The sequence below is a fragment of the Propithecus coquereli genome, unplaced genomic scaffold (assembly GCF_000956105.1).
Source record: "Propithecus coquereli isolate 6110/MARCELLA unplaced genomic scaffold, Pcoq_1.0 Scaffold252, whole genome shotgun sequence".
NCBI classification, from domain to species: Eukaryota; Metazoa; Chordata; class Mammalia; order Primates; family Indriidae; genus Propithecus; species Propithecus coquereli.
Genome location: NW_012148086.1, coordinates 3,599,410 through 3,616,896, shown reverse-complemented (window position 1 = coordinate 3,616,896; position 17,487 = coordinate 3,599,410). Strand labels below are relative to the sequence as shown.

General features: G+C 50.7%; 1 protein-coding gene across 1 annotated transcript; it reads right to left on the bottom strand.

Moving 5' to 3' along the window:
* Nucleotides 1-2,724: 2,724 nt before the first annotated feature.
* Nucleotides 2,725-13,863, bottom strand: TBRG4 (transforming growth factor beta regulator 4). The gene is made up of 11 exons (XM_012646978.1): nucleotides 13,805-13,863; nucleotides 11,717-12,180; nucleotides 8,666-8,989; nucleotides 7,756-7,927; nucleotides 7,319-7,476; nucleotides 6,160-6,270; nucleotides 5,089-5,233; nucleotides 4,568-4,813; nucleotides 4,239-4,350; nucleotides 3,963-4,077; nucleotides 2,725-3,039 (listed from the first exon to the last, which is right to left on the bottom strand). The coding sequence occupies exons 2-11, from the start codon at nucleotides 12,128-12,130 to the stop codon at nucleotides 2,938-2,940; spliced, it is 1,899 nt and encodes a 632-aa protein (XP_012502432.1). The 5' UTR covers nucleotides 12,131-12,180; nucleotides 13,805-13,863; the 3' UTR covers nucleotides 2,725-2,937.
* Between the last annotated feature and the right edge of the window lie 3,624 nt (nucleotides 13,864-17,487).

Genomic DNA, 17,487 nt, shown 5'->3' with positions numbered 1-17,487 from the left:
GTTCAGAATAGGGATATCTATAGGGACAAGAGGATTAGTAGTTGCTTACGGCTGGGGGCAGGCAGTAAGGGGATAGGGAGGTGATAGCTAAAGGGTGCATGGTTTCTTTATGAGGCGATGAAAATGTTCAAAAATTGATTGTGGCGTTGGTTGCATGTATCTGTGAAGAGGCTAAAAACCATTGAATTATACATTTTAAATAGGGGAACTGTATGGCATGTGAATTATACTTTAATAAAGCTGTTAAAAATAAAAGAAATAAAAGGCATACACCAGCCCTGCCATTTCTCCCGTATACTTTAAATCATCTCTAGATTACTTAAAATACCTAATACGGTGTAAACGCTATGTAAATAGTTATAATGTATACTTTTAAAAATTGGTGTATTTTTGTTGTTGCTGTATTTTTCAGTCCAGGGTAGGCTGAATCTGTTATGTGGAACCCAAGGACAGAGAGGGCTGACTGTATTGTGCTCATGCATTGAAGATTCAACAGGAAAGATGTTGAGTTACCCCACATTGATCTACAGGTTCAATGAAATTCCTATTAGAATCCCAGTGAGGTTTTTTTTTGCAGACATAGACAAGCTTAGGAGGATCTAGTCAACTCTACCCAATAGAAAAACCTACCTTATAGCTACAGTAATCAAGAGCATGTGACATTGGCAGACAGACAGATAACAGATCAATGGCACAGAACAGAAAACCCAGAGATAGACCCACACAAACATGCCTAACTTTTCACAGAAATGTAAAAGCAACAAGTGGGAGAGGATAACCTTTTCAGTAAGTTTTTGGAGCCACTGACATTTAGGAGCAAAAACAAAAAACCTCAATTTAAGTCTCACCAACTATGCAAATAACTCCCTCTATTTGAAGAGAAACTCTTCAAGAAAATTTCTTTAAAATTGGCTGGGCGTGGTGGCTCACGCCTGCAATGCTAACACTCTGGGAGGCCGAGGTGGGAAGGTCGCTTGAGCTCAGGAGTTTGAGACGAGCATGAACAAGAGTGAGACCCCGTCTCTACTAAAAATAGAAAAATTAGCCAGGCATGGTGGTGGCATGCACCTGTAGTCCCAGCTGTTGAAGATGAACTGGATTCTTCACACCCTGCTGATGTGAATGTATTATAAAGTGGTACAGTCACTCTGGAAAACAGCTTGGTAGTTCCTGAAAAAAAAAAGCTCGACATATAAACTCCGTATGACCTGGCAGTTGCACTCCTAGGCATATTTAGCCCAGAGAAATGAAAACTTACACAGAAGCCTGGCCACAGGTTTTCTGGCTACTCTATCAGTAATAGCTGAAAAACAGATGTCTGTCAGTGGGTGAGTAAATGGGTGTTACAGCCACACCCTGGAATAAAAAGCAACACGGCGCTAAGAGCAATAAAAAGGAACTACTGGCGCACGCAATCTGATTGAGAATTCAAATTCCCAGAGAATTATGCCAAGTGAAGAAATCCAATTATTGAAGTCCATATGCTGTGATTCCCTCTATGTAACATTCTTAGAATGACAAAATAATAGAACAGAGAAGCCTGGCGGTGGTGACGGACAAGGGGAGGTGTGAGGATAAAGGGCAAGGTGAGGGGACCTTGTAGAGACTGGAATGTTCTTGACAACAGCTTGACTTCTGTTCAGGTCAGTATCCAGGTGTGACTTGCACCTACTCTGAAATTGAGGGAATCACTGGACTGTCTCTTACAACTGCACGGCAACTCATGATTGTCTCAAAATAAAAGTCAGGGGACCCAACCAGTGAACAGGATGAGCTTTTATTTCCTCACACACCCAGCCCTCCCCAACTGGCTCTTGCAGCTCCTTGGCCTTGTCCCCGCAGACCCTGTGCTGCCACACCCCAGGGACTTGTCCTCACTGTCCCTTCACTTCGGGATGCTCTTTCCTCCTTCTGAAGCCATCTCTGGCTGCTCTTTCCCCTTGCGCTGGTTTAGGGTCACTCAGCTGTGGTAACAGGCATGAGCACAGGCTGTTGCCTGTGCAAATGACAAGGACTGTGCTCACCTGTGCTGAAGGCTCCCAGCGCACCTGGCACAGAACTACTGTAATGCTTGGGAGAGTGGACAGGCTTCAAACAGAGGAGGGCCTAGGCTTGCTCTTTGTGAGGGAATGGCCTGGGGTGGCAGGAGGGCGGCAGGCTCCTCTGCTCTCAGCCCCACCCCCACTGCACCCCCTCTACCCGGTACTGTTGGAGGCGACCCACAGTTCCCCGGCTCCCTTTTAGGCAGGTTCTGCCAATGGGAATCTCTAACAAGAGGCTGGAACCCTGTCGTTTTCTAGCATCTGACAGCCCCTGCAGCAGCAAAGAGGCCTCCAGGGCCCCATCTGGGCAAATGGTTCCTGCCACGGCAGCACATGGCACTGGTCCAGGCGACAAGGTCAGGGATGGGGTCTAGCTCCGCTGCAGCGTCAGCTGAGTGGGATTCTCTCCTCTCCCAGAGCGTCCCAAGTGCCCTCCCAGCCCTCACGTTACTCGTCGCTCCAGGCTGTCCAGGTCCCTTCCATCTACCTAGGTGCAAGATGACGGATGGGTAGGGTGCCCAGGGGGAGGCAGAAGCTGGGAGAGACGGGCAGCTGAAGATCTGGGTCCATCCCTAAAGCCAGCCCTCTTCTGCTGAGGGGCAGGGGAGTGCAAGGGCAGAGCCGCGGAGAGCCACAGCAGCTCCCCAGTGCGTATGAACGGGAGGGTGAGAGCGAGGGGGCGGGGTGACAAAGCCCGGGAAGCCTCCTGGTGTCCAACACCAAAATTAAAGATTTATTACCCATAAGAGGACACTCTGTCCCTCAGAGCTGCTGGCCACCGTCCCCATTCTGGCCAAGGTCCTGCACTGAGAAGGTTTGTCAAGGGTGACACCTCTTGCATGCCCAGTGCCCACGGCTAGGCCTTCGGGCGGAGTCAGCCCCCTGGCCGTGCAGGTCACTTGGCCAGCTCCTCCGCCACTGCTTTGCGCATCTTGTCCTTGAGGTAGGCTCCTCTCTGCCATTCAGACTTGAGTTCCAGCCACTCATAGTACGGGACCTGGAAGGAGGAGGAGATAGGTCACGGGGGTGGGGAGACCCCCTCCAGCCCCTGCCTGGCCAGTGGCTCCGCCCACTGCCCTCACATTGACCCCTCATCTGCCAGCACTTGCTGGTGACCAAAAGCTCTGCACACCTACCCCTCAGCCTCCAAGCCCTCAAGGCAGAGCCCACGAAGCTGCGCGCAGTGTGGGCCGTTAGAGGCTCTGGCACTGACAATGCCAGAGAGGTCTGCGAACTACACAGGGCCTAAGAAGGGCTTCTAAATTTCAAACCATTGTTAAAAAAATCCTACAACAACCCAAAGAAGAAAATGTGGCAGAACTCTTGTGTGGCCCACAAAGCCACAAATTTATTCTCTGGCCCTCCTCAGGGAAGTTGCCATCCTTTCGGTTTTGGCTAAGGTCTCCCAGGTGTGAGCCTGCAGTCAGGCCGGGGACCTGTGTCTTTCTGCTCCTGGATCAGATCGCAGTAAGCAGCTCTGTGCCAGCCATGACACTGGACTGGGGCACCCTGCTGGTCCTCCCTTTTCTGAGAACAGGCCCCGACCAAGGAGGCATAGCAGCAGCCCTCGCAGCTCTGCTTGGATGCTCAAGAGCCATGTGGCCTGCCCAAGCTTCCTAAGCCTCATCTGTGAAGGGATTCAACCCTGACTACCTCCAAAGCTGAACCTACAGGCTTGGCGGCCTTTCTGGATGCACCTATGGAGGTCAAGCACTAGGTCCTCTGTGAGAGGCTGGGAAGGGAATAGGGGAGACAGAAATAGCCAGGATCCAAGGGAAAACTCCCACCCCAGGCTCCTAGGAGAGGGGCTGGGGGCCACGGGCCAGGCCCCTGTAGGTACCCTTCTGGCTCTAGGCCTGGCTTCGATTCCACCTGGTCCCCACTGCCCAAGCAATGACCACCTGACCAACAGGTACTCACGTCCACCACCAGGAAGCCTGCAGCCAGCACATGTCGCCGGGCCAAGACAAAGCGACCCAGCAAGTCCTTGCTTCGGCTGTTGAAGTTGGGGAACTCCCACCGCAGGAAAGCTATCCTGGCAGGGAGAAGGGGAGGCTGACTAGCATCCACTCTCCCAGCCTCTCAGAGCGGGGAAGGGGAAAAGCAGAGAAAAGAGCCATGTGTGTGCAGCCCAGGAGCAGTAGAGCCACCATGGCCTTCGGAGGGCCCCCAACAAGCAGATCCCTGGCCACTTACCTCTTAGCCCCTGGGGGCAGTGGCTGGCTCCCTGCTGGCTGGGCAAGGTGAGGTGCCACGAAGTCCCTCAGGGGCAGAAACTGGCCATCAGCATCCAATAGTACCTCGGCATCTGGGGAAGGGGTGTGGGATGAGAGCATGTTGGGGGCTGTCCCTCAGAGACCCCCCCATGGGAAGGATGGACAGAGATGGGGTGTATGTGGGGGGAGCCCCAGTTGATGCCCTGCAGCTCTCGGTCAGTCCTTGCTGCAAAAGGGGCAGGGTCAGAACAGTCCTGTTAAGATTCAGGCAGAATCAGGCCCCACACCACCTGGGGGGTGGACCCTCACCCAGCACCCAGCCGTACTGCGTGGCCACCTCGAAGCTGCCCCTGTCGACGCTCCCCAGCAGCCCCTTCAGAGTCTCCTGCAGCTCCTTCTGCAGGGGGGTCACCTTCTTGTCAGGGACTGAGGGCCTTGGGGCCACAGCTGAGGCCGGCAGAAAAGGACCGGTGTACTCGGGGTGCTCCAGCCGGGCAGTAGCGTTGATGTGGAGCAGCTTCCGAAAGGCGCTCTGATCCTTTGGAGACTCGCCCCCTAGGGGATGCGGACAGTGAGAAGGGTGGGGTGGGCCACAGCCCAGGAGGGCCGAGATGCGAAGCAGCAGCACCCCCAGCCCCAGCCCAGTTCCCTGGGTCAGGAGGCAGCAGAGAGAAGGTCCTGCTGGCCACCTGCAGGGAATGAATGGGCAATGAGTGAAGGCGGGGTGAGCGGCCCTGGTCTTCTCCCGTCTCTGCTCCAACTCTTCACCTGGCTCTAGGCACAGACCAGGCAGCCCCCCAGCTACAGCAATGCGGGGTGGTAGGGCTCACCTAAAAATTGGGTGTGAAATTCAGGGCAGAGGACGGCTCGCAGCTCCTCTTTCCTTGCCTGCTGCAGCACACACAGGGCCCACACCAGGTCCACCTGCAGGGCTGGCTCCAGGCCTGTCAGTGCCGGCCCCACCCTCTCGTGTACCTAGGAAAGGATATAGTGTGGTAGAGAAAGCAGGCTTTGCCCAAGGGCTGCAAATAGCCACAGGCAGACCAGAGTCCATGATGTGGTCTTGACCTGGTCACACTGAGGCCAGAGGAGGCTACTGGGCAGTAAGAGGTAGAATCCTGGCCTTTGGTCAGGCCTGGAGCAACCCCGGGCTTGAAGGTACCAGGAACCTTTCTCTTACCGTAACACTGCTCTGGACAGCAGGAAGAGTGCTGCCTGCCAGCATTTAACTAGGTTTACCTATATCCTGCCCACTGGCAGGGGCCTAAGGCACAAAATCTCTTCTCTAATAATGTCCCCAAGTGTGAACACGGGACAGGGAAGAGGTGTCTCTGGTCCTCTAGGAGGATCAGAGCATCTAAGAGGTGAAACAGGCCCACACCCCCACCCCCTTCCACAGGCCGTTCTCAGCACTGAGCCAGGCAAGCTCCTGTTGGAGTCCGGGGGTCAGACGTGGTCTACTGGCCTCTGCAAGCACCATGGAGGTCTCCATGAAGAATGTGCCCCCTACCGCCCTAAGCTTGTTCTGTTTAGCATGCCCACCTCATGCCCACCCAGCAGGTCTCTGGAGTCCCTGAAGCTTCTGAGCTCTAGCAGGGCATTAAAAGGACCATCAGGAAATGAGATGCAGGCTCTCCCAGCCCTGCCTGGTAGGGGAGTCAACTGGATGCCATGACAGGACTTCGTGTGTGTTCTCAAATGAACCCCAGGATGCCTGGCTCCTCCTGCCCTCCCAGGCCAGGCCTTCTTGCTTCCTGCCTTAGTACCTGGGACTCCCAGGCCAGGCACCGCAGCCTCTTCCCTTCCACCCAGCCCAAGCTGCTTCTGGGAGGATGGCTGATGAGCCATTAGCTGGCATGGGAGAGGGTAAGGGATGGGGAGTGGGAGCCCAGAGACCGTACCAGGCTGAAGAACTGATCCTCTTGTTCCGGATGGAAGTTTAGACGGGCAAAAGCCAGCAGCATGCTGCACAGGTGGGGCAGGATGGTGTCCTGGGCTCTGTTCAGGATGTGCTGGGCAGGTCAGCAACAGGAGAGGGACAGGATAAGCACTCTGCCCAGGATGCTGTCCTCCCACCCAGCTCTGAATCTGAGGGGAGCCTGGGTGGCCAGGGGCGACTGCAGGACCCTCCATCCAGGGCCCACAAGCTGCTGGCTACATGGCGTGGTTTCCACAGGGCCAGACCCTTCACCCAGCAGCAACTACCCAGAGGACAGGGATACCTAGAAACTGCCTCCTTCTGACAATGGCTTTAGAAATGCTCCACAACCAGTACACTGAGTTAAAACAGTCGCTTGTAAACATAAGGGCAGGCATCATCTTTCCTTACAATTCCATTTTGGGGCAGTAAACAGTTCAGCAGGGAGTTCTGAGTCAATCTCAGCCTCACTATCTACGCCGTTACCTGCTACAGCTACTCCAAGATGGATGGAAACACTTACGATGGTCAGTGAAAAAACAGGAAAGAATTCTCAAATATGTTTTTTCCACCATTGAATAATCTCTTTCCAAATAAGCCAAGAAGAAATATGTATTTTTTTAAAAACAGTTATATTATTATTATTTTTTAAGACAGAGTCTCGCTCTGCTGTCCCAGCTAGAGTGCAGTGGCGTCATCATAGCTCACAGCAACCTCAAACTCCTGGGCTCAAGCGATCTTCCTGCCTCGGCCTCCCAAGTAGCTGTGACTATAGGCAGATGCCACTACAGGCAGATGTGCAGCTATTTTTTCTATTTTTAGTAGAGACGGGGTCTTGCTCTTGCTCAGGCTGGTCTTGAACTCCTGACCTCAAGCAATCCTCCCACCTTGGCCTCCCAGAGTGCTAGCATTATAGGCATGAGCCACCACACCTGGCCAGAAGTATGTATTTGCCACCTACAAGTGAGCATTTTTAGACTGGCTTTTCTTCCTTGATTAAAGCAATAGTTCTCAATGGATGCCCAGGGAGTCAGCTCCTCCAAGTTGGGGCCAGACATGGAGAGAGCCCCCCAGAGCCCAGCTGTCCTCAGTGGTGTGGACCTGGCTGGCCAGACCTCCAACTGGAGTAGGCCCTGGCTCACCTGGGTAAAGGCCTCAAACAGAGGCAGGTTGAGCCACTTGAGGAAGGCGAAGGACTTGGCGCAGTGGGCCACCTCACTGGGTGTAAGGCTGGGCATGAGAGACAGCAGGTCGGCAGCCAGGCGCTGGGACACTTGGGTCTGGTGAAAGCTGAGCTTGCCTTTGGGACAGAGCAGATCACAGGGTTTAGCTGAGGAGGGTCAGCGGTTGCCAGCCAGCCCCACTCTACATTAGCCTTGAGGTCTAGAAGGTTGATGTCTGTAACCAAATTTATCCCTGAGCCTGAGACACAGGAACAGGGCCCATGGGTCACAGTGTTTCTGTGGCAGCCTTCTGGGCCAGTGTCTACCATAGGTAGGGCAGGCACCGAATTTGACACAGCTGCAGGCGCCTATAGACCTGAGTTCCCTCCCTCTGCTGTTCTGTCCAAAGAACTCACCGTAGGCATAGGCCAGGTCCAAGAGCACACTTTTTGTCAGAGGGAAGGGCTTCTGCACAAGGTGGTAGGAGATGGCCCGCAGCAAGGGCACAGACCGCCGGCTCTGAGCTGCCAGTGTCATCAGCACCTTCCGCAGCTCATTGGGGCCAAATTGCTCCACCAACTCCAGGCACTGTCAACCACAGCCGCGTAGGGGTCAGCTGAATGGCCTGAGGTGGCAGGGACGAGCTGGGGGCAGGGGTCCCATCCAGTGCAGCCCCTGCGAGACAGCAACTGGGCCTCAGCTGACTAAACACAGGCCCGTCTGTGCAGGGCCTGCCTCCTTGCCCGCCCCAGGGAACCCCTGAACTTGGAGCACAATGTCCGCAGCCAAACTTATCCCCAGGTCCCAGGGGCAGGGGACCCAGGGCCCATGAGCTGTGGAGCTTGCTGTGGCAGTCATCTGGGCCAGCCCCCACTATGACAGGAACGGGGGCTGAATTTGACTCGACTGCAGGGCTAAAGCCAAGAGAGGGGGTTCCATATCTCTAGGAATGTTCTAGGCAGAAGCTGGGCCATGCACGGGCTGGCCTAGGCTTGGCCAGCACCTCTGCGTAACTTTAGGAGTTACCGGCCATGCCTACTCCTCACGATCATGCTCCTGATGGGATTTTGGAAAAAGATAAAGGTGCAATCAGGGAAGTGTTTGTGTTGGGAGGAGCAAGTGGGTAAGTGGTACTTGATTAACATGGCCAAGGAGCAACTACCTGCTGCTGCCCAGAGCCCTCTGGTCCCTCCTCATGTGATGCCTTAGACTCTGTACGAAAGCTTCCAGGGCTCCTGTCCCGGTGCACACGACACCCCCCTCTGCAGAGGATTATCACCAAGGAACAACCCCAAAGCCCTGGGGAGGCAGGCCAGGGACCAGTACCTTGTCTTCCAGGCGGTTCATCAGTGACTCCGAGAGGTGTCCCACCTTCATCATGATGGCCACCACTGTGCGGCCATCTTCAATTTCTATCCAGCGCCTCTCCAGGTGCACGAGCAGATCAGCCAGCAGCTCCTGAGAGTACTGCTTCTGCATGGAGGTGGCACAGGACTCTGCCAGGAAGGCCAAGTGCTTGTAACTGAGCCTCCGCATGCGCCAGCGGATCTCCTGCTCTACTGACTGCAGCACCTTGGAGTCCCTGGGGAGTGCCAGAGCGTACAGGCTCCGCAGCAGCCTCACGAGGGTCCCATGCCAGAGCAAAGTTATCTAGGCGGGTAAAGGACACAGGGGAGGTTACCTGTGGCACCCTGTTGATCCTGTGTGTGAGCTGTAAGCTACCTCTGTGAACCTCCTGTCATGGGCTTTTGCTACAACTCTTCAGAGAAGACAAGAGTTAGTTCCCCATCCTGTTCTAACAGGTCCCCTGTGCTCAGAGCTCATGAGGGGCCTCACTCAGCCTTGAGTTCTAGAGACCTGATGTTTGTAACCAAATTTATCCCTGAGCCTGGGACACAGGAACAGGGCCCATGGGTCACAGTGCTTCTGTGGCAGCCATCCGGGCCAGTGCCTACTGTGAGTAGGGTAGACACCGAATTTGACACGGCTGCAGGCATCCACATGGCTAGAGCTCTCTTCAGGCACAGGCCAGGTCCAGGAGCATGCCTCTAAACCTGGTCCTCTAGCCTTGAACAAACTGAGTATTTTTGCTCGAGGTGCCCAGGGTCATTTGCTATTGTTTGCAAACGAGAACCCTAGGTGGTAAGAGAAATTCTCCAAGTTTCCCTAATGAAGATTTGACCTGAAGTGGCTGATTAAACGGAGACTACACCCTCTTGACACATGGTCCTCACTACAGCTGTGCGGTGGGCATGCAGACCTGAGCTGCAGATAAAGCTGTCAAAACTGGAGGTCAGAGAAAGAGTGGAGCCTGAGGGATGTGACCTGATGGCAAGGTTGGCTAGGATCAATTTTGTCACCAAGCTTATTTGCAATGACAATTAAAAACACCGACTTTGCTCTAGTAAAATAACTGTCACTTTCAGTCCGAGAAGCTCCAACCCCTAAACTTTTCTCCAACAAAACAATCCTAACAATTTCTGGGGATATGAAGTTTCTTAGGAATGCAACTGCTGCATGACACCTTTGCAGAGTAAGTGTGGGGACTGAGTGTACCACCACCTTGCCCTCAGCAGAGGCAGGTGCTCCTCATGCAGGAAGGGCCATAGGAAAGCTTTTGAGGTGTGGGTAAAAAGACCCCTGGTATCATTAAGCCCTGCCCATCCTCAAATGCTGAAGCCGCCTGGGGATGACCAAGCTGCCGCCACCACCAGAACCTCTGAACAGGCTCTAACTAAATTCCAGGCATCCTCCACACCCATACTCCCATAAGATGCCAACACCCTATGAGGTTATCATCAGCCCCACTGCACATATAAACAAAGGTCAATTTATTTTCCTGAAGTCTCGGGGCAGTTCTGGGTCCAGAACCTGCACCCCAGTCCCGCCTTCTCCGCTGGTGCCTGCTTTGTCTCTGAAGAAGCTGACTGCTGTGCAGGGAATGTGCCTCCAGGCCTCAGAGATGTGGGGCCCAAAATGTCAATGTGGGCAGCTCTTTGCCTGCTTGGATAGTGCTTCTCTTCTTCATCCCTTTGGCCCAGACCCCACCCTCACAGAAGACAGCAGATGGTAAAACAAGCATGACTGTCATTTTCTGTGCCAAGTCTCTCAATGCTGATCCCTCAGCCTCAGTCTCTTCACCTATGAACGGGGAATGGAAACCACTCGTATAAAGAGGTGAGCTGGGAACAGAGAAGCCGACGTCTGAAGAGTTGGGGAGGAAGGAGAAAATACTGAGTCAATTCCAGTCTCACATGAAGCCTGAGTGCCTGTACCTTTCTAGTTTCATGGACAGTAGGAAAATCGCTTAAAAGAAAGCTCTGTCATCATTTACACTGCAAATACTTGCCTTACAATTTTGTTAAAATGGTCAGTCATGTATTCCCAAGACTTGCTTCAATTATGTGTAAGAGAGTCAATCAACAACAAACAGAATTACACCCTAAGAACAAGAAGGTGCCTAAGTTCATTGTATGAGCTATATTCTCAGCCAAAAAAAAAAAATTTACCATGACTCTAGTACACACAATATATGGGTATAAACAAACACACTTAACAAAAACAAAAGTTCCATGACAGTATTCCCCTTACTACATGTGATGAACTCTAGTATTTTCCATACTACTCTACCTGATTAAAAAACAGTTGGCCAAGTCCCACTACACCAATTTTATAATAGGAACTTGAAAAACACATTTAGTGCAACCACTTCCTTGGATAGTACCTCTCTCTCCTCCTCATCACATTTGACAACTGGCCAGTTTCAGTGCCTGAGCACCTCTCTTCCAACACAGACCACAGAGGGAGGGCCAATTTGGCCAGAGCAGGAGTCTGTACTCCTTCTTTTTGCACATGGAGCCCAAGGGAAGAAGCTAAAATAGAGTCCTTCCTCACAGTGAGCAGAAACTGACTTCTATAGTCAGTTCTGGACCCCCAGTTGCCTCTCTCCCTGTTCACCCTCAGAGGGTCTGAACACGGCTAGATCATGCCCGTGCCTGTCTCAAGTTTCATGGACCTCCCATCAGTCACGCTGCATTTCCTCCAGCTTCGAGAATAGTGCCCAGCCATCAACCAGACATGGGAGGGTGGGCAATACAAGTCAAAACTGTATGGTGAGGGGGAAAGTATCCAAGGAACTGAGAGGAACCTGGCTCGCTTCCTACACTTCTATTACTGTGGGTCTTGGTTGCCTGTTTGTAAGACAAGGAGATAGCAATATTTGCCTAACAGGGTTCTTGTGAGGATAAACAGAGGGAAAGCACATCAAAGTACTCTGGAGGGCCCCTATCTACAGCTGGTAAGCACTGGCTGCTGTGGCCTCCAATGTCTCTGGTTATCTTCTTCTTGTCCAAGGCCTCAGGCAACACTAGCACCCACCTTACTGTTGGCCAGATGGAGAAGTTTCTGAAAGCGGTCATCCTGTATGAGTGAGGCCTTGTCTTCTGGCTTTTCAGACAGTAGTCGGGAGAGCTGTATGATTATGAGGGCTGCATGGTTGTGGTGTAAGTGGTGACCACTACCAAGTAGCTCCAGGAGCTCCTCTGGCGTGGTGGCCTTCTCAATAAGCTGGTCTACCTCTTGTTTCTCTGGGTAGGGAGTAAACACTTGTTCCTTCTCCACCAGCTCTGTCAAGGAACCTGAGAAGTGGGAACTGGGTGAGGTGGCCGAAGAAGTCAGAGTCTTATGGGCTACCCTAGCAAGTCTTAGTCTGCCAGCTGGAGCCATAGCAGGGGCCAAATGGGCAGCTTCTCTCAGGAGGCACGTGCATCGCTTCACTAGGCGAACTGCCATGGTGTCCTGCGTGGCAGAGAGTTAAGACTCCTAATAAGTGATTCAAAACCCTAAAGAGAAAAAGGAAAGAAAGTGTTGGTATAGGGGCAGTTCCTGACTCACAAACTTAAGAGAAAAACATGACAAATGAAATGAAATTATAGCCATCCTCTCTGTAAAATCAGCTTTAATCTTTCCCCTTTTTGACTACCCGTATGTATGTGACAGTATTTTCGGAAGGAAAAATCACAGGATTTTTGTTTCAGTACGGAATTCCATCAAATATCAAAACTCAGAAGCATTATAGCTTGGGTTGCAGAGTTTTCAGGCCTGGTTGTGCCTAGCAATGACCTAGGGAGTAGTTCAACAATTCAGATCCCTAGGTCCTGCCCAAGATCCCTGAATTGGAATCTCTGCAGATAGTGCTCAGACAAGATTAATTTTTTTTTTATTTCAAGGGTAACCATGATTAAGAATTACTGGATTACAGAGAAAAAGGGAAAGGTTAGTTTAAATCAAAATGATCCTGCAAAACCCAAAACATATAATTCACATTTCTAAAGTTTCTGTGGACATATTTTAACACTATAGACGTGGGAGTAAGCTTTCCTAAACCAAGGTAGATTATATCACTAACCTACTTCTAAAAAATCCGAAATACCACCTCCCCAGTCAAATTTTTAAGAGCAAAACTCCTGAACCAATAATAAGAAGCACTTCTCAACATGGCCCAGAATAATATTCCCAGTTCCGTCTCCTCTCTCACCCCACACACGCCCATTCTAATCAGGCCTCGTACTTCCACTCCACCTTGCAAGGCTTGCTACCTGGGTACCCCTCTCCCAATTATAGGGCCCTGAAAAACACACTTTATCTTTTCAAGCACAGACAAAATATTACCATCTCCAACGATGTTACATGGCCCTATGATGCTGCTTTTAACAATTCTACCAGCCAGTCTAGCTCACTAGGGTAATTAAATGACCTAGGCAAGACACGTGACAAAGGCAAAATAAAAAAACCTGGGCTTTACTTCTGCCAAAGCAGAAAGCACGTATGATCTCTATTTCCTGGAACTTGGTATATGGCTCGTACATTTTATTTTTACATGGGTGGATTACTGCAGCTGTAAAAAGCTAAGTCTAACTCTACATACAGGAAAAAAAAATGGGGAGTAAAGAGGAGGAATATTTGCCCAAAAGCAACATCTACCACTTCCTGAGCCCAAGGACAGTGGGGAAGCGCTGGAAAACCTTTCCGATTTTTAAGACAACCCTAAGAGCAGTTTAGAGTTGGAAACTGAAATCCAGAAACCGGACTTAAGTTTAGGCAAATACCAACCCGGAAGCTTGGTTCAAAGAGACAGAGAAATAACCTGCACGAAATTACGAAAACCGGTTCGCTGGGGACAAGCAGGGTCGATGGGGTCGGCGCCTTCCAGGGCGGGCCGCGCGGGCACAGCAGGGAGAGGGGGCGCGTGCGCACTGGCTGACCGGCGCCGAACCGGCAGCTGGCCGGGCCCACCGCGTCCCTGGGGCCCGCCGCGACCCAGCGCCCCGGCCGCCCTCCCGCTCACCGCGGCTCGCCGCGTCCTAGCACCCCTGCCACCTTTCCAGCCTCGCTTTTGTGCCCTCGCGACCCACGCTCAGCAGCCCCTACTCTCCGTGGCACCACACTGCGAGTACCACGACTGACCTCCATCCGCCGCACGCACTGTCCCCGGGTCCATGCGGCTCGGCGCGCTTGCTATGTCACTCGGAGCGCCACCGGAAGCGAGGCTCCTTGCACCCTGCCCAGCCGGAAGCCACGCCCACTGTCCCTTTCGGCCGGTGCCATCTTTACTGAGGGCACACGGAACGTGGTGGGAAGGGAAGTGAGAGATGGATGATGGGAAACTTAGAAAAGGTCTGAGGCCAGAGAGGAAGGCTAAAAGGCCTGGGTACCCTCCGGCCGGTATTCTGTCCTCACATGGAGTGCGAGAGCCGATCCTTTGTTAGTTGGTACTGTCCCCCGTACCCGTTGGTCCCACGTAGGCTATGTAGGAAAACTCGTGGGCCAGTGGAAGACTGGGCTGGTGGGGTCTGGGTAGGCGATGTCCGGGCTGGGAGGGCTGCTGAATGCAGACTGGGGAGTTCCGGAACGTAGGTTTGCAGCCCCAGTTCAAGGTCTCGAGGAGATGCAGGCAATTTGTCTGGACCTAGGAGTTTTTTTTTGAAGTCTAGAATTCTGGACTTTTATGAGCAATCTCCTGATTTTCAAATAGTGGTATTTAATTACAGAGTAAAGCGGCCGAGTAATCCAAACAAAACATATCTGAGGTCCGTATGTGGACTTCATTAATTTTACTTCCTGCACAGTTTTGTATGGAGTTAATAATTACCTTGGGGTTTTTTTTGTTTGTTTAAGATTCATGTATTTATCACAAATTCTACCCCAAAGCCTTCAGCAGCTGTCAGAAGACAAAATTATGACAAATTTAATTATTTATCTGTTAAAAGAAAAAACTTTAGATAAATTTAAGTTTAACGGAGTTTAATTGAGCAAAGAACCTTGAAAACATGCTAAATGAAAGAAGCCAGACACATGATGTCACATATTGTGTATTAATAGTTCCATTTGTATATGAAATGTCCAGAATAGGTGCATTCGTAGAGTCAGGGTAGATTAGTAGTTTTCAGGGAGTGGTGGTGGGGAGAATGGGGAATGACTTGGGTATAAGGTTTCTTTTTGGGGTGGTGAAAATGTTCTGGAATTAGACAGTAGTTATGGTTGCACAACACCGAATATACTAAAAGCCACTTGTGACACTGTGTGTGTGTGTGTGTGTGTGTGTGTGTGTGTGTACAAAGTATATATGTAATCTCTGCATAGAGGTTCTAAAACCCTTATAACTCTTGAGTGACAGGGCATCTTTTGTTATCATAACAGACCCATTTCAACCAAGCCAAAATTTATGCTAACAGGTGGCTTTTGGAGGGTGTGAGCTGGTTGTCAGAAGAACCAACCATGTGATTAGAGGGTTGGACCTTTCACCCCTACCTCTTGACCTCCAGGGACGGAAAGGGGCTGGAGATTGATTTAATTACTGTTGATCTAAAGGAAGAAATGAGGCAAAGTTAATATAAGTGAAGAGTTTATTTGGGCCAAAATAAGGATGGCTGCCAGGAAGACTCAAACTCAAGTAATGTAGGATAAGAGCTCCATTGGGCCTTTTTTTATAAGCAGGGTTTTAAAAGCAAAAGGGACAAAGTTGTTTGTCAGGAATTCTCATTGGTTTACAGAAATAACATTGATTAGTGATTGCCTATACATTCTTGAACTATAGGGTATGAGCTATGGTGTCCAGGGTGGGGCATTGTTAGGTTAATTTGCAGCTACCCTGGCAGTAGTGCGGAGTCCACAGAGCAAGGCAGCTTTAAGAGATGATTACTTAGCTCAAGAGGGAAAGTGGAATGTGACTACTGTCTTATTCTCACGCCTCTGTGGGCCTGATAACCTCAAGGAGGCTCACATGCAAGTTTCTTTTCCTTCTCATTACCAATGGCCAATGATTTAATCAAGCGTGCCTATGTAATTAACCTCCATATGTAGAGGACACCTTTGTCTGGGAAAGTTTCCTTGTTGCTTCTCTCAAGAATATGTCTGTGACCTTGCATGCAAGTCCAGAGCGTCCTCTCTCTGCAAACAGGAGGGGCTAGGGAATTGAGATGCAAACATCTGTTTGCTGGAGATGAAACAACAAGGAACTGGGACGTGTTGAGTCGGGATGGTGTGGGAACAAAGAACTTGCAGTGGGACAGTTGCCAAACAACCTGTATTATAAATAAACAGCTTCAGCGAAAGCTTTTTGCTGCAGCCTCATACTGTCTTGTGGTGTCTGTGTCTTTTTGTACGGGCTGCAGCCATGTGTCTGCGTCTTTATGTCTCTGTGTTCATTCCTCGGTCTGAAGTCGGGCCACGTCATCCATAAGTGATGGAGTTTGGAGAGCTTCAGAGTTGGTGAATACATTCACATGCTGGGAAGGTGGCACATCCCAAACTCAGTGGGAACAGAAGCTCTTCTACTTGGGATTCTTCCAGAAGTGTTGTGATTAGAGGAATAGTTTTCCTTAGGACCTTGCCCTAAAACCTCATAATCTAGATGTTCATCTGTAGCCTTTAAAATATACTTTATAATTAAACCGGTAAACTATACGGGTTCTGTAGGTTCTATGATCTTGTTACCAACATAGGCCCTTGGACTTTCTATGCAAGAGAAATGAGCAGAGGCAGAACGAGAGTCACCGGCAAGGCTTTATTGGGGCTTATGCTCAAAGGTAAGGGAGACAGCACAAAGGAAAAGTCCTCAGGCTGACTCCCTGAGGGGTGTTTAGGGATAGTTTTGAAGAGGCTTAGGTTGGAAGAGGGTGACGTTCAAGCATGTACAGGTGGAGGTTTTCTTGCACCTGTGTAGTTGTGGTCATGCTGCTTCTTGTGTAGCATGTCTCATTAGCATGTTAAATCTCCACTGGGCATGATTTTTAGCATTAAAATGAGATTGTAATGAGGGAATAGTCAGGGTAAGGTCAGTGTGGGGGTCCTTTTTGGCTTGAGGCAGTTAGGTCTAGAAAGGTCTCCTTTATTTGCAGCCAGGTTCCTTGTCAGCTGGTGTCGGCATCTTGCTTCAGTGGTCTTGGAAAACACTACTCAAGAGACAGATGGTTTGGTCCCCTCCTTATATGCGCATGGGCTGAATGACGTCATTTTTTTTTTCTTTTGCAGTTAATTAGGCTGGATCACACTGTCCTGTGTTGCCTCCCTTGGTCAGAAGTGTGGCTTGAGTCCTGTGCCTATACTGTCTCATTCTGAATGTTTGTCTCTTTCCAAAGTTCATATGTTGAAATCTAATCCCCAGTGTGTTGGTATTAAGGGGGAGGGGCTTAGGGGGTGATTAGGTCTTGAGGGTGGAACCCTCCTGAATGGGATTAGCACCTTTATAAAAGAGGCCTAAGGGAGCATGTCTGTCCTTTTCTAACCAAACTGAATTGGGTCTGTTTTATACAAAATGGAAAACCAAACACTGAAGCATTGGATTTTTGTAGAGAGAAAGGTTTATTATGAGGTGGCCAAGCAAGGAGACAGGAAATAGGCTCAAATCTGCTTTTCCAATCTGGGGTTTGGGACAAGTTTTATGGGTTAGGGAGGACAGGTTGGTATGTAGAAGCACACGGAGGGCAGGTTTTAACTGGAAGGACTTCACACAAGACTATTTATGGTAGGGCATGGGGAGAGATCCTATCACTGGATGTTCCCAGAGAATGGACCCCTGACTGTTGAAAGTGTTCCAGTGCTCACGTTGCAGCCGTGTCCCAATCTTTTAGTTTTGTGGGAAGGTGGTA

Bases quoted from the DNA above. Each gene is read 5' to 3' on its own strand.
- TBRG4 (XM_012646978.1), bottom strand. From the start codon at position 12,130: ATGGCAGTTCGCCTAGTGAAGCGATGCACGTGCCTCCTGAGAGAAGCT. The intron at 7,928-8,665 runs GTACTGGTCCCT...TGTGGTTGACAG, and splicing joins TGAACCGCCTGGAAGACAAG to TGCCTGGAGTTGGTGGAGCA. The intron at 5,234-6,159 runs GTACGGTCTCTG...ATCCTTTCCTAG, and splicing joins AGGATCAGTTCTTCAGCCTG to GTACACGAGAGGGTGGGGCC.